The sequence below is a fragment of the Colius striatus genome, chromosome 19, assembly GCF_028858725.1.
Source record: "Colius striatus isolate bColStr4 chromosome 19, bColStr4.1.hap1, whole genome shotgun sequence".
NCBI classification, from domain to species: domain Eukaryota; kingdom Metazoa; phylum Chordata; class Aves; order Coliiformes; family Coliidae; genus Colius; species Colius striatus.
The window spans coordinates 11,182,112-11,198,717 of record NC_084777.1 but is presented as its reverse complement, the minus strand read 5'-3'; the positions used below and the strand labels follow the sequence as shown (position 1 = coordinate 11,198,717).

The 16,606-nt window shown below is 51.2% G+C and overlaps 1 protein-coding gene across 12 annotated transcripts in view; it reads right to left on the bottom strand.

Moving 5' to 3' along the window:
* The window catches only part of EHMT1 (euchromatic histone lysine methyltransferase 1), a 144,524-nt gene that overhangs the window by 83,315 nt on the left and 44,603 nt on the right, over positions 1-16,606 (bottom strand). For 4 of the 12 annotated variants that reach the window (XM_062011608.1, XM_062011618.1, XM_062011610.1 and 1 more), the window contains exons 1-2: positions 10,326-10,404; positions 874-961 (exon numbers count right to left, since the gene is read on the bottom strand). In XM_062011608.1, the coding sequence (XP_061867592.1) occupies positions 874-961; positions 10,326-10,388 (151 nt within the window). In that variant the 5' untranslated portion in view covers positions 10,389-10,404. Of the gene's footprint in view, positions 1-873; positions 962-3,759; positions 3,791-5,180; positions 5,205-6,460; positions 6,627-10,325; positions 10,405-15,570; positions 15,593-16,520; positions 16,592-16,606 lie in introns of those variants that run through there. The other 8 variants (XM_062011612.1, XM_062011609.1, XM_062011615.1 and 5 more) reach the window with 6 other exon arrangements.

Below are 16,606 nucleotides of genomic sequence, written 5' to 3'. Positions count from 1 at the left end.
CTAGACCAGCTTAACAAAACATCACGCTGGTCAAAAGAGAAAGAAAAAGTACTCCTATACTCACACACAGCTGAATTAAGGCCAAAATTTTGCTTCTAGCTAAGACTGGGTATTTTGATGGGGCCAGTTCAGTGCTTTTTCTAATGCTGCATTATGGAAAGGAGAACAAAAATACACCAAATCCCTGCAGAGCTCTGAGGAGTAACTAGTCAAGGAATAATGAAGCCATGGAAAGAAAGGGTGGGGGGAGAGATGAAGGGCAGTGCATTTTTTTTTTGTTCCTAATCCCACTGACACATTTATTAAGCCCTCAGATTTGTGTGCATGCAGCTCAGCCAAGCAGGCAGGAAAGACTTCATCAGATCAACACGTGTGCTGCATCCTGCAAAGCAACAGCAGAGAGAAACAAGGCAGGAGACACAAAGCATCCCACAGCAGCACGAGGTGTGGAGTGTGTAACCCCACTGGCCAGACAGCAGTGCCTGTTCTGGAGCAACAGAGAAACTCCAGGAGAACAGAAAGTTCCCTTTAACAGTGGGAGGGAAAGGGCTAGGTCATCATGTGGCGGGGATCAGAGTTCAGTTAAAACCAGTCACACCGAGGAGGTTCAAAGTAACTCCTGTGTGCTTCACAGCCACACCAAAGCAGAAGTGAAAATTAGATCTCATTCTTTAGGTGGGTGGTGATGGATGGACTGAAAAGCAAATTTCCATCTTCTGGGGAAGAGCCCTGCTCAGAATAAACACAGAGAAGGGAGCTGCTGTGCTGGTGGGCACACACCCGAGGCGCCCGGGGACACAGCACATCTCCAAGTCCCACGTTTGTTCCCATCACTTGAGCCAGGTCTGGCCCTCAACCAAGGCAGGTGCTCACCTTCCTCTTTGTTGTTGGTGATATCTTTCAGCAGCTCAGTCTTCATGCAGGCGTCTTTCCTTGTCTCACCCTTACTCAGCACTGCTCGCTAGGGGTGGGGAGAGAAGGGAAAGAGAGAAACATCAGTGTTCAGCTCCATGTGCATACAGACCTGCACTTCAAAGAAGAGACAATCATGGACACATCCTGTTTACATCATGGGCAAACCTCATTCTGCAAAATAACACTGCCAGGAAACTGCCACCAAGGCACAGGTCCAAAGATAAAACCCAGCAAAGCTTGTCCCAGCTGACAGCCCGACTCGCCCCAGAGCCGAGGGGCTTGGAGCTGCAGCCAGGGCTGAGACCTCACAGCTCTTTGGTTAAGATGCAGCCAGACAGATTTTCTGAGGGTAACCTGCTTGGGAAGCAAGAGTATGTCTCTATAGGCATGGATTAAGATGGTCATGACAGGCTTCTCAAGGAGGTGACTCTTACTCAGCAATGCTTGGTGTTTGGGTGTGGGAAGGCAGATCTCTCCAACCTCTCCTCACACATCCCTGACTGCCACTGGCACTCTGCTGGGCTTCTCATCCAACTTACAAAACACAAACCATCAGTCAGCTACAGCTAACCCATCATTCCTAACACCCTTGTTTATTAACGTTAATGAGCTCTATTTTTAATCCTGTAATTTGTCTTTCTTCCCCCTCTTTGTCAGAAGGGAACAGCTGCTCGTCCCCGCTGCCTGTCCCCCCAGAGCCACTGCCTGTGCACCTCTCATACCTCCTCTGGGGTTTTCTGAAGTGGCAAGACAAAACAAAGCAAGCACACACAGAGAGAAGGGATCCTTCAACACAGCTCTTTGGTCTGAAAGGTGAAGATGGTGGCTGCCTGGCAGAGCTGCTGTGTGCTCTCTGCCTTCGGGCCGGGCCAGGCCGAGGTCTTGCCAGAGGAGAATAAGCTGAGGTCAAGCCAACTGTTGTAGGCCAGCACAGAGAGCAGATGGTGCCTGCAGCCACGTGAATCGAAAGGTTTAAAGCAGGCTGAGTGATAAAGGAAGAAGAAAAACAACTTGCCCATCTCCCATAAAGCAAGCAAGATAAGATGCAGCACACTGGGAGCCCAGTGAATCGGCTCCAGAACAATTCCCAGCAGCAGCTCGCCCTTCCCCACGTGCCTTTCTGTCCAAAGCCAGCAGGGCAGCTGAGCTTTGGTGTTGCTATCACCAGCCAGCCTGCAAGTTTTGTTTACACGTGAACCCAGCTGCAGTGCCAGGTGCCAGCAGGTTCTGCAGTGAGGGCTCTTTCTTTACCCTGATTTCAGCAGCCCCTCACCCCTTGGTGCCTGCAGGACCACCCTGCCCTGCACCCCATCTGCACAGCAACATGCAGCTGGTGGGAAGGAGGAACCTCGAGGGACAAGGCAACTCCTGTTACTGGGCACAGGTTCTCAGGAAAAGCCTCCACCACGGGCCAGGCCCTCATGGAGCTAAGGGCACCTCCAAGGATCGCTCCTCCGGTGAGGAAGGTGGCTGTAGGTGGCTGCCTGCCCCTGAGCTCAAGCAAACAGCAAACACAGCCACATCTGGATGCCCTCAGTCAGAGGGAACTTGTGTCCCAAGCACCCCTGATTTTCAGACACAGACCAAAAGGCAAGTGGTACACATTCAGTGTCAGTTCAGCCAACCGATGAAAACGGCCTGAAACAGCACCAGCAGGTGCTGGCCAACAGCTTCCATCAAGAATGATCACAAAAACACAGCCCAAAGTTTCAACATAGAGCAGCTCTTTTAAAAATGCATTTGCTAAGACAACAATTTCCATCCTTGCTGCACACATCTGCCTGTAAACCCCACCTCTCCTCCAGCCAGGCTGCTCACAAACGGGGAGTAACTTCATTTTTCTCATGGACTTGACGCAAAGACAACAGCAGAGAGCAGGGCTCAAGAGCAGCCCCACAGCTCCCACCCATGGGAAGAGGCACTCAGGCCTTCCCCACAACACCAGCAACAAATAAAGAGCCTCAGTCTATCTAACAGGGGCCAGTTTGTCTTCCCAACCTTTGCTGCAACAAGGGAAGGTCTTGATATTCCTGCTATTAAACTGGAAGCCCCAGGATTTCCAGCAGCCATCTGATACTAAGCTTTCCTTTACAAGCAGTACCCTCACTCCACAAATCATCCACACTCTCCCTTCCACAGAGGCACTGCTGCCACTCAGCCCATGATGCCTGAAGAAAAGCCACTGCAGGAACCCTGGAGTCAATCAGTCCTCAGCAGTCAACCACCGCCCTCTCTCCACCACCCTCTTTCCTCCTTGCAATCACCACGAGCTGGGGGCTGCCCCAGGTCCTGGCCAGCAGTGGGAGAATTTCCAACATCAAGAGAGGTCAAAGAGAGTAAAAAGCTGAGTGCTAAGGCAGAGCTAATGGAGGTGGCACCGTCCAGGCTCTCCTGGTCCCTGCCCCACAGACACATCCCTCGTGAGCAGCAGCCGCAGCTTCACAACTTCCGCGCCTTGCTCTGAAACAAACGGAAACTCAGCCACGAAATCCAGTCAGAATGGAGAGGGAAGAAAAGCCAACTGTGAATCTTGAAGCATTCTGATCAAAAAAAAAAAAAGCAGCAAGCTCCAGGAAACCCCTGCAAAGAGCTGGAAGCCTCTTCCCCCAGGCCAGCGCTCTCCCCTCCTCCATCCCCGGGGCACCCACCAGGCCCCCCCAGCTCTGCCCATTCATTCCCACCAGCCCACGGCTCCACCCAGACAACTTAGCACCAACTTCACTGTCAATACCTCCATTTTTGTGTGTGTGTGTGTGTGTTGGGTTTTGGGTTCTTTTTTTTCCCCCCCCTCCCCTCTCCCTTACATCCAGAGCAAACTTCCCTCTGTGCTCCCACTCCCCATACCCCAATCCATCAGCTCCCGGATTGGCAGGGAAATCCTATACCCACCCTCCCCGCCGAGAAATGTCTGCTCTTGCAGCAGTCCCAACAAAAGCCAACTGCCAAGCACAGGCTGCTTCACAATAAAAGTCTCACTCTCTCCATTTATTTATTTTTTTTCCTCCTTCCCCCCTTTCCCAGCTGCCTCCATTCCCTCGCCGTCCCCAGCCTGATCATTAACCTTGCCTGGCTGGGGAGCCTCCAGAAAGAGCCACAGCACCAGCAAGGAAGCATTGGGCTCTCCCAAACCTTTCCTTTTTAGGTTTCAAGAGCAAGAAAAAGAAAGTCTTGCACCTTAAGAAAGACTGATTAGGTCTTTGCAAGGGCTTTAAAAGCCACGAGGATCCAAGCAGAGGTGTGAGTGCTGGTTTAGGTTTTTTCCTCCCCACCTCTTTTTTACAACAAAAATAGGCTTCCTCTGCTCTGTGAGGTCTTTGGAGGGGATGGAAGATGGGTCAGACCAGCCAAGGAAAGGCTCTGCAGCATTTCCAAATAGACAATGACTAGAAACTACAGTGGTGCCTTTAAAACAAACAAACAAACAAAAGCCCACCCCACCCGCCAAAAAAAGAGAGAAGAGAAAAAGAATAAAGCTGGGAAAGACAGAAAGAGCTTTCTCAGCCTCCTCCTTGGCAGTTGCATCAGCCATCCGGGTGTCCTTCACAAAGGTCCACCCAGGCTTTACAGGCAAAGACAATACATGCACAGCAAAGCTCCCAACACGCTGCAGCTTACCAAGCCCAAGAGAGCAATGGGTTGCATCGTGACCCAGAGCTCGCAGGCAGAGCAGGAAGGAGCTGCAGGGATGTGTTTAGATGTCTACCTTCACATGGGTCTCTTGTTTTTTGATCTTAAAATCATCTGTCTGGACAGCTGAGGCTGTGCAGCAGCCACATTCTGAGCAGAGCCATGCAGCTAAAGCAGGTCGATCTGAAAGAGGGCTGGGAGCAAGAGGGCCCCTCTGAAACACTGCCCTGCTCCCACGTGGGCCACGTGCCCGTGGGGTGGATCCTGCCCAGCCCAGAGGTGGACACCAGCCCCACAGAGGTGACACGGCTCAGGCCACACACCCCTCGGGCAGCCCTGGGGCAGGAATTCACCTCCAGGTTTGCGAGGCACACTGGAGCCAGGCAGAGGCAAAGCCCTGGGGATCTGATGCAACCCCAGCAGCAGCAGCACATTCCCACTCAGCTCCTTTTCCTCCTCCCTTTGTCTCCTAAAACAACCAAAACGAAACGAAACCACAGCCCAAACCAACTAGCTCATCATAACCTTTGCCTCACAGAGAAGACAAACATTTTGTACTTAATTACATAGGAAGCACTGATTAAGAAAACCCTTGTAGAAGAGAGTGTTTCTTTTGTAGGCACGTGAAGGCTGCTCACGGGCAAGGCCTGGGACCACTGCTCCTGGGGACACTCGCTGACCACGGGCCTGTCATTAGAAGCAGCAGGAGCAGTTGATCTGGAGAAGGAAGGGAGTGTTGCCAGCATACCTGGCCTACAAAGCAGTCACCAGTCGGCCACTTCCTTATAAGCCTCACGCAATCATGTGAACGTGGAATTTTATCTCCAGCTCACAAGGAGCGCTGCCCTCAGCCTGAAGTTTGTCCCCAAATCAAATTCTTTGCAATTCTTTTGTCTCCTGGATTCCTTTCAACCAGGCTCTTCCTCAAAGAAAAGAAACACTTCTTTCTCTGCCCCCACGTTCTCCCTCCTATTCCAGCCACACAAACCAACTCCCGAAGCAAGGGGAAGGGTAGGAATGAGGCGCAAGTCCCTGCATGCAGCAGCCAGGAACAAGGACACAAGTGCGTGAAACACGACAGGGCGTAAAGTGACTTCTCATAAGGCAAAGCTGTCCACAGTGGTGTGCAGGCCTCGGGCAAGGGGGGTCCTTAGGGCCCGTGCCCTCCTGGAAACGGAACACTGATTTATGCCTCTGCAAAGCTTCCAGGCTGGGAAGCGTCGTGCCCAGCTAGCTGTGTCCCAGGAGAGTTAAAGCCAGTGCAACTTGTATGTGCAGGCAAGTGTAAATCCAGAGCAGACAAAGGCATCTCCTCCTTCCACAGGCCAAGGACAGCAAGGAATACAGGACCCATGAGGGGAGAAGGGAAAGAAAACCCTAAAACGGACATCAAGATTCATCACTATCTCTAGCAAAAGCAAACCAGCTACTTCAGAAACACCCAGTCCCCAGGAAGCCAACATAAAACTCCAAGAGGAGCCTGGAGCCAGCAAGTAGCAGCAGCCTGGAGAGGGGAGCTGGAAGGCAGCTCACCCCCATCAACGAGGCTCAGGCACCTCTTCAGCCATCACACTCCTCTTCCTCCCACCCCCAAACCGCCGCAGCCAGCGGAGCAGCTCCCTCTGCTCGTGCCCATCCCGACAGCGCCCGCTGGAAGGGCTCATCGGGCCTCAGAGGAGGGACAGCCCTGCGTAGGCTTCCCTTGGGGCCTGGAGGACCTCGCTCAGCTGCCCACACCACCTCTGTCTTGGGTCACCTCCAGCAGCAAGACAGCAACACCTGTGAGCCAGAAAAGCATACAGGGAAAAGGGGAAAAAAAACCCAACCAACCAAACAAAAAAAAAAGAGACAAAAAATAAATAAGAACAAAACTTGCAGCCTGGGGCCTGTCCCTCTAATAGCTACAGCAAAACCTCACCAAGGCTTTACTCTCCTGGAGGGTGAGAAAGCGACACGAGCGCTGCCCAGCACCCGAAGTCCTAGAGGTGGGAGATCCTCACACCCTCTCCTCCATGGCCTACGGGCTTCGTCCCCGGCGTGGGGCCTTTTTTTTCTGCTCTGTCATTAAGAGTGGAGCCTGGTCTTTTCCTTCAATCCCAAGAATTGCACTGAATTAGATCATCTTTCTCGGCTCACCTCCCCCTACAGGCAGCTCCCCGAGCATGCTCAGCTCGGCCTGGCGCTGCCATTTCATAACGGCATTGTTTACAGGCACACGCTGACCTGCCATTTTTTGACAGGAGGAGAGGAGCGGGGCGTCTGCCTCCCGGCCCCTCCCGGGCCCCCACGGCCCCTCACAACAAAAATCCACCCTGGAGAAGGGAAACTGCAAGCAGGCAGTGGCAAATCAGCAGGCTGTGGTGGTGGTTTCCTTGCCCCCTTTTTTTTTTTGGTTGTTTTGTTGTTGTTTTTTGTCCTTTTCTTCATTTAGGTCAAAATGCACCTGTTTTAGAAGATGTTCACCTGTTTGAGAGCTGGGGAGGTGTGGGCAGGACAGGTCTTGCACAGAACTCAATGCAAAACCATGATTTTTAGCTTCTTCAAATCACAACTGTGCTTTGATGTCACCTAAAAATACAATCCTCAGCCCAGTCTGCCATCCTCCATCAAGCCTTCGTCTGTGAGAGAAAGGGTTGGGAAGATGGTATTTCCCTTGAATAAACAGGTTGGCTTAGTCCCAGCACATACAGTTTTCTCCTTTAAATGCAAACCAGAGTATTTTTGCAGGCACAGAGGAGAATGAGGAGAGGAGGAGGGGAAAAGCTTCTCATTTAACACCAAGAGCTCCATGAAAAGCCTTGCAAGGTTGCTCTGAGCCCCGCTCCCTTCCAGTCCTCTCTCTGCCCGTGCTGATGATATTTTACAGGTGAAAGCAGCCCAGACTTATGAGGGAGAGAAAATGCCAGAAGAGCCGGAGGTTTCCTCATCCTTGGAACAAGGACAAGTTGCGAAAAGCTTCCTTTGCAAGAGGCACTGTGCAGCTCTGACACAGTATGGCAGCGTTGCAGGGAAGACGCTTGCACAGCAGATCTTCTTAACCCGCAGTGCTTCGATCCTTCTCCACCATGTCCAGCAGCCTGCCTCCTCCCAATGGGGACTGAAGGGACAGACTGCTTTGGAAGAAGCAAACTGTTGTGTTGGGAGACCAGAATCGTGTTCTTTAATTAAAAAAAGCTTGCTCTATAGTTTTCCCCCCCTCTATTCTTTTCTTGCTTTCTTAAGGATACTTTCCAATTAGCTCATACAGTTGGAGCTTTGCTCCTGCTGCCTTCATGACTACTGTAAATCCTGGCAGGCAGTGCTGCAAGTTGCCCATCCTCCTCTCCTCTGCTCCTCTCCAGGACTAATGGCACTGTACAGCAAAGCCAGAGAGTTCCTCCTTCACCCAGGGGACCAAGGAGCTCACATATGCACGGGGCAGAACAGATCCCATCACACCCAAGGGCAATGTGAGGGGACACAAGGGTCTCTTCTACAAAGAAGGGCTGGAGTCCCAAATAACTGGCTGAAAATGGTAGTTAAGGGTTATAAATCCAAGATTCATTTCCACATCGCTGACATTCCATGTCACTGCAGGAACATATGGTCCTCTGAGCTGTGTGAGCAGGGAGCGTGCACTGTCGGAGCTCCCAGCCTTTTGGCTGAACCAAAACCGAGGTAGCTCTCCCACTGCAGCAATTCCTTGACCTCTCTCAGCTCCAGGAGCAGGAATGGGAGACAGAAAAACCTCAGGGGAAAGCAGCAAAAAGACAACAAAGAGGAGCAGCAGGAATCAAACCCACCCTTCCCCAAACCAGCTGGCCAGGAGGGTGAAGCTCCTCAAAAATCCTTTTTTACCTGAGTAAAATAGCTCCCTGTAGATGAACAAGATGCACATAGTCCTCTTTTGTTAGGAGATGGCAGTACATGGGAGAGGTGAGGGAAGCTGGGGGCTCCTGCAGTGGCAAAGCTCTAGGACAGAGACTGCAGCCTGAGGCCCCAGGTTGGGGGACTCACCCTGCACCCTGCTGCCAGGGCCAAGGTTTGTCTAACAGGGGCTGGTCAGCAAAAAATGTGCCCTGTATGTGCTGCAGTGCCCAGCTCTGTCCAAATACATCCTTAGGAAGAGAGGAAGAGCTCATGCTGGCATTTAAAGCTCAAATACATGATGGGGAAAAAAAACAAGGCCCCATTGTGGTGCTCTTAACCCTTGCCGAGAAGCAGTATCAAGTCCAGACCTTAGGTTTCTCTCTTCCCTCCAAAGTAGGTCAGGCTTTTCAGAGTCTCTCTGCAGATGCTTTCAAAGAGCATCAGGCAGCAGGGATGGAGCACTGGGTGTTTGAGACCGGCTGTCACACCGGTGTCACCGTGGCCACCACCTCACCACCACACACCGCACACCTCAGCAGTTTGTCGGTCGCTTTTTGCCTCGGCCTTCATCAAACCCTTCATCATTTTCCCCTGGATGGGAGCTCATCAGGCAGCATGTCAAGGCCTCTGCTCTTCCCTGTTAAAAAGAAATCTCTTTTCTCTCCTTGGGACTTCTTCTGATGCCTTTCCTTGTAGCACACATCTTGCAGATGATGAATAGTGAGTGCATTTATCGTCTGGTGAAGACACAACAAATATCGAGACGTGGTATCACAGATTGGCCTGTAATCTGTTAAATGCCATCTTCACATCTCACTCCTCAATTGAAAATTCAATATTGTGTCTGCAGGGACGGCTTCAGGGGTCTCTCTTGAATGCAGCAAGCTCAGGCTGGTGTTCTGCCTGCTGGCAGGGCAGCCTGGATTCCCCACAGCTCTGGGACCTTCCGTGTCCACTCCAAGTCCCACCGAGGTCTGTGGCAGTCGATAGAGCTGTCTGCATGTAACACAAATGACAGCAAAAAACTCCCAACCCAAGCACATGGCAGGGCCAGGGGTCTGAAGTTTAAGCAACTTTTACAATAAGCTGCAGACATCAGCCTCCTGCCATGAAATCAGCGACAAATGTGTTGTTTCAATCAGCTGTTGCCTTGGATTGCAAGTTAGTATTAATAACAAAAAATTAAAGGAGGAGGAAGTCACCCCAAAATAAACAGGATTGTTCACTCCTGGTAATGTTCACTCTTGCCTCCACCCAAGTAAGTCAGCTGTAGGCTTGCTTAATGCAAGCAGAGGCTGTCAAAGGAGAGCTAACAAAGAGGCACCATGTGGCCACAGGCCCTCTCCTCTCCCTTGGAAATTCAGTCTTCAAGCAGCTGGGACACCCCAGGGTTTGCACTTCTTGCTTTACAAGAGCTGCAAACAGGGAGGGCTCCTGGGAGAAGTTTCCAGAAACGTCACACTTGGAAAAAAATACTTTTTAAAGCACACACACATACACAAAGAAACCAAAAAAGCCCCGACCTCAAACAAGCCTCCCCACCCCAGAAGACAAATAAAAGCCCCCCCTCCGGTGCAAGGAAATAACACTCGAGCTTTCCCGGAGCCAGACGACGTCGGATGCCCAAGTACCCGCGAGCCCATGGCACAGCACAAGGCAACAACCACCCCGGCACGGCCAGAGCCTGGCCAGCCTCCTGCAGCCAGCCCCTGCACAGCCCGCCTGCCCACCTACTGCCGAGCACGGGGCAGGAAAGGAATGGCTACAGAAACTAACACATAAATAACTAACTCCCAGCCATGATTCCCTGAGCTGCCTTCCTCCTCCTCCTCCTCTCTGAGGCTTCTCCTTCCTGAGCAGGACGCAGCCTGCCTGTGGCCCAGGCCGGCGGGCAGCTGCCCTGAGCGAGGCATGGGAGGTGGGCCCTGCGGTACCTGCACACATCTGTTGTCTTCTTCTGGTGAAGACTCAAAGAGTTCCATATTCCAGATCCTCATGAGCAGTGATTCAGTTTCTGCTCATGTGATAAAAGCTCCCTCTACAGAGTGAGCATGCCCAGAGGAGACCATTTCACTGCTCCCTCCAAGCTGCAGCCATTTCACAGAGAACCTGCCGGCTCCAGGGCGTCCATTGGAGCGCGATTATCCCGGGCGGCCCCGGGACACACCGGGAATGCACATCATCTGTCAACTTCCTGACAGGGTGCCAGGCCTCAAAACTGATCACTTGCCTGGGAAAAAAAAGCACCTTTTAAACCATAGAGCGAGGTGCTCTGATTCAGTGGCCTTCAAGAGTAGCCCTTGCCCAGAGGAAAAGGAGAGGCAGGAGGGACAGGGGGAGATGCTGCGGGGCTTGGGGATGCTCCTGGGATCGTTTTGTTCTGCTTAATGAAGCACCTGACCTCTGAGTGCTCTGAAGGCACATGGGTTAAACTGGTTCAGTGTGCAGCGTCCAAGTGCAAGTGCAGTCGAGATCTGATCTGCTGAGCTGAAGGGGAGCTACTTTTCATTTTAGGGATTAACGAGGCAGCCTGACCTGGTACAACCAACCTCAAAAGGCTATCACAGCAAGGGTCGTTAAAAAGGAGGGAAATCCATAATGAAGTGATAGTGCACTACTGGGTGCACGAGCTCTGAGCTCAGCCTATGTCAAACCATATGATACAGCTGGCCCAGCCAGCAAGACAAAAGAAGAAATTTTAGCTTCAAAATACTAGTAGTTTGTCTCTGTTCCACTTAACAATGAAGCACAAACTCTTGGCAATCTTCATATTGCACAAGCTCCCAGTAAAACTGACGGAGCAACTCTCGGGAACATCTGTAAGCAGAGATCAGCTGGAAGGGATTCAAGCACAAGAGTGGCATTTATCAGAGGCAGGAGCAGGAGGCTGCTGGAGCTGGGTGCCAGGCCCGAGAACCTCCCACCCGAGCAGGGGGAGGCGGCCGGATGCCCCGGAGAAGGGGCCAGAAGGAAGAGGAAACTCAGAAAGGGCCTGTGGCACCACCCGCCTGTTCTTGGCCAAAGGAAAAACGGCTTTCCCCCAAAAATTAAGAGCACAGAAGGCAGTAGTCTTCAAGAACAGAAATGAAAATGAAGACAAGTTGAGTGTAATGTGTCAGAGTGAGCTGCGGGGGGCAGGGAGCAGCCTGCGCTGGAGGGAGGAAAAAAGCCATCTTAATCCATAGTGAGGTTTTGAGGAGCCCAACGGCTTTGTTTGCCTTACACCTTGTACCAAAAGCAGACATGCAAATTCAAGCCTTCAGCACTTCATCTTCTGCTCTGCTCTACTCAACCCCTCCTCTCCTCCGCTGTGTCCTCCCATTGCCTTAGTGCAGGCTGGAAACATCAACAAGCCAGGTTTTCCCCAGCCCAAGCAGCTAATTCACCACTGTGTCCAGGCACATTTGCAACGAGGTGATACTAAAGCAGCAGACAGCCTGCTAGGGATCTGCTCTGCTATGAGGATGGTATTTTTCTCTCTCCACTCTGGACAAGTTTCACTAAACAGTTAAACACACACGGCTAAATGGAGATGACTGAAACAGAGGAGGAACATTTGAGGTGACAGTATAAAGCGAGGCTCTCTCTCTCACCCACTGGGTTTTTGTTTGATGTAAATCTCAAGTTTTAATATACACAAAATGAGATTTTCCCGGCCTTCCTTATCAGATGTGGAGAGGTGCAGAGGTAACTCATTTAAGACAAATTGGAAAAAATCCTTAAACAAAAGCAGCCAAACCCCACCAGGCAGAAGTTGCCTTATCCACCGCATCAAAGGTCAGCGGCGTTCAAACTGAAGATGGCTCTGAAATACATTGCCCTTCCTTGCAGCATGAACTTACCAAGCTTTCCCCAAACCCCCAGAAACACAAACAGAGATATTAACAAAGGCAGTGTCAATAAACTACCACAGTCAACGTGCCCTTTCAGAGATAAAATAATGACAAAGAACCACGTCGCAGCCCCGGCCTTCTCGCACATGCAGAAGGGCAGCACTCCCCACTGCATCTCAACACTGGACGTGTTTTTACTGCCCAGGTTAAATATACAGTGAGAGCAGAAGCTACCAGAGATGCCTTTCACATCTCGTGGTGATCCCTGAAAGCACTAACCACTGCTTCACAAAAAAACCCAAAGCTGATTGTGGTATTGCAGGTGCTTCACCAACCAGCTGGAGCAAAGCGATCGATCGGCGTCGCACCAGCATCTCTGCACAGCACCATGTTCACAGGGAATGCTTCTCTGTTGGTTAATAAGATGTTAAATTTATGCCACCCAAAAAAAAGAGGAAGAAGCTCACAGCCCATTGCTGGGCCTGGCACTGCCACCCCTGTGCCCAGGCAGTGCCCAGAGATGTGCCTCCTGCACAGGGACCCCCAGCTCTCCCCTGCTTTGCAGAGGTTGGGTGCTACACAGACTCTTTTCTAACCAGCTGGTTAGAGACCTATCAGCAGGTTGGCCAAGGACGTGGCTTTTCCACTGATGTAACACACAAACAAGCCCATCCCCCATCAAGCTTTCTCCTGTATTTAACCCAAGTATTCCCATCAGTCTCCTCACCAAGCCAGTACACTACAGCACCCCCCGTTCCAAAACATCATCTACCACACACCATAACTACAACGTATTTTTACTCTGGGGCTCCCTGGCCTCCATTACCTGATTCATGGCTTGAAAATCCCCTTCAGAAATCTCACATTTTCAGGAGGAAAGCAGCAGCACAACAACCTCCCTTCACAAAGGACACGGGGTTCCTCGGGGCTTTTGCTTAATTACACCACCACATATGGCGTTTTCACAGCTCCCTTGCAGAGGAAGCACAAGTGGGAGGCAAGGGGAGATTTTTCTTTCTTTAGGAAGAACAATATTCAGCTCTGCAAAATACAGGTGGGTTTCCTTATTTCCATCAGGCTTCCCTTATTGCAGACCCTCCAGTTGTTCAAACCTGGAGCTGCCTTTCAGCCTCCACAAGCACAACAAACCGAAGGGACTTTCCATGCAAGACGAGCATTTCTGCTGCAATCCTGGTTTGCTTCTGCGCTGCCATGAACCGCTCCCCAGCCCCACCACAAGCTGTTAAAACGCCTCCTTGCCCTCCTCAGCCATTTCTTAACCAGAATATCCTCAGCATCCTACAAGGGAGCACAAATGTCTGCCTCCAAGCTCAGGAACAGCTTTGAAGGAGCAGGCAGTCGTTAATGCACACTTTGGGAATCATAGCTTTCTCCACCTTACAAAACCTGGAGGGTTTTTCTCCCCTCCCAAGTTTCCAAGTCATCTCCCTTCCTCCCCTTCCTTCCCCAGCAAAACTGAAAGCTGCTTTTACTTCATAGGAAGCATGAAAGGTTCCCTGGGACGTGTCACTGAGTCCATCACACACCCCAAAAAGAAGGAAAAAATAGAAAATGAACAAAAAAGAATAGATTGCATTGCAACAGATGTTGAGCTGAAAGCTCCCTGGGAGATGCTGCTATGTTTTGATAAGAATATGTGTTGAGTATTTCATTTACAGGGCAATCCTAGAACTTTATTTAGAAGCATATTGGCCAGACAGCTGTAATTTAGAACATACTGTATTCCTAACAGTTCCCAATTAGAAACTCCCGTCAGCTTTAACTTACAGTAACCACAGCTCCTTCTATTTTGAAAATCTCAAACCACCATTTCTCCCCTTCATTCAGCTGTTGCCTGTCGAGAGCTTGGACTGTACAAACACAGCCCTTGCCCGAGGAGGGCCCTAAATACAGCATCCCTTGTCCAGCCCGTCGCAGTCCCAGCTCGTTGCTTTCACCACACTCACCGTCTGCTCCACAGGCAAAGGTTTGATTGGTTTATGTAGGGGATGGGAGATGGGATGGGAATCAGAGCCCTGGCAGTGCAAAGCCATCCTGCTTATGAGTAGTCTTCTGCCAGCAGAGTCGGCTGTAAAAATGGCTGCTTGCATTCAACCTGCCTCCTGCTGCAACACTTCACCCAAACAAACGCTGGAGCTCGGGTGTGGGTTCTGCCCACCAGCCTCACACCTTCACCGTGTCCCTGGGCTTCGACCTCACACCTGGGTTTAAGGATTAGGCCATTCACGTGAAAATAAGCAAGGTCTTCCCTGCGGGAGAATCGGTGCTTCACGATGCTTTCGGGTCTGTCCCCAAAGCATGAACTTGCCTGTGAAACACGGCGCTTGCCGGCTCTCCCACTGACACAACATTTGTGCGAGGAGCAGAAGGAGCAGATGAACTCTGTTAAAAACAAAGCTCCTGCCTTCATGCAGATATCACTAGTTGAGAAGAGCAGAGAAATCAAGCAAGCATAATGTGTACACGGAATTGGCTCTGAAGAGGCTGCTTTTCAGCAACTGCCATAAGGTGGCAGTGGGTCTTTAAGGCTACCTCACACCTTTCACACAAGCACAATAGGAAATTATCACACGAGTGGTTTTCCAGCATCTGAAACTGTTTAAGTGAAATTTCCTCATCGAGGGAGCCAGACCATACAAGAAAACTTGGAGCAGAGATCACCTCAACGTCAGAGTCACACAAGGAGAAAAAGCCACCAGGATCAATTCTAAAAAGCTGTAAATGCAGCCCCCTTCTGAGCCCAAGAAAATCCAACCCTTTTCCTTTCAGTGTTCGATCACAATGCCCTTTGTTTTACATAAACGCTTTCCTTTGTGCATTCATCCCACCATAAACAAGCCAGCGTCCATTAAAGAGCAAGAAGTTGTGCATGGCCAGCAAGCTGGGGCTCCAGCAGACTTTATGCAGGGACCATAAAAACAACACCAGTAAGCAAGCTGGTCACCAACTTGGTGCAGGGCTGACACATCAAACAGGGTCTGAAAATTCCAAGGCAGCGTTGGGTACTCAAGAAATGCAGAAGCAGACAATAAACAGGCGAGTTACTTAAGGTAATGAAGTGACTCATCATGCAGATTGACCCAACTGCATGAGACCATCACGTGGGACACAGCAACAAAACCAAAAACCTGTGTTTTGCTCTGCAGCAGTCACCCCCTGAGCTGCCCCGTGGAGAGCAGCCAGAGTTGTCCTGAGGAAAGAGCCACCTTACTGCACCCAGGCTGAAGATCAACCACCATGGCAGAGATTTCTCTTAACAAGCAGAGTAACTTTGTCACACCAAAGTATTCACATTGCCCTGAGTAGAGGAAACCTCTTGCCTTACCTTTCCCTAGAGCCAGGCTGAAAGAAGCGTGGACACCCAATAGCACACGTCCCAGAGGGGGTCTGCGAGGGCTGAGGCTCGCGGCCGACGCCTCCCCCTGCTCCACACCAAGTCAGAGCTTCCCTACACCTCACTCAACACAAACACCCTGAGCCAATGGAAATGTTTTATTGGCACTTCCCCACGCAGCTTTGCTTGTACAACAACTGGAGTCAATCGGCTCACGCAGCACATACCTGCTGGTGCTTACACACTCCTTCTAAAAAGCTGGCAACTTACAGACAAAATCCAGAAGCCCAACCCGGCAGAGCTCGCACAGTTCCCTTCCTTCCCCCCAAACCCACTCGCCAACGTGTCAAAGCCCTGCAAGACGCACAGGGAAATCTCTCAGCCAAAGGAGCAAACATATCTGTATCCCTCCGTGCCAGTTTGGAGGACCTGATGTGGCAAAGCTTGTTTGCAATCCTTGGAATGCAAAATAAGCCCTAAAAAAGGGAGTTTTGAGTTTTAAATTCTTTCTCCCTCCCACCACCACAGAGGGATCTGGATTGAAACCACAGAGCCAGGTCTGAGCCCTGCGACGCTTCCCATTAATAACAATTAGCGAGCGAGGCGCGCAGCCCACGCCTGAGCCGCGCTCACATGTGTGCTTCCAGGATGGAGGCACAGCCCAGCGCGCCCCTCGCTGCCAGCCCCCTGCCTGCTGTCACCTCATGTCACCACCCTAACGTCAGACAGGTCCCTTCTTGAGACAGGCCCGCCAGGCAGTAAAAGGTCAGTATTGTCAGAGCCCTCCCGGCCGATCGGCAGGAAGCGGTTTGAAGCCATCTCGTGTCAGTGGTTAACTATGCTGCTCTTGAATCAATTCCAACAGCTTTTGCACTCCATCCGGCCTCCTCGCTCCCCTGGCCCCGGGGGCACGGGAAGGAAGCGGCCGGATTTGTCCCTACCTCCATCCCGTCTGCGGGGAGCTGCTGGGTCCTTCCAGATCCTGACTCCAGGCCTATCACTCCTCCAGCCACAAATCCATCTCACT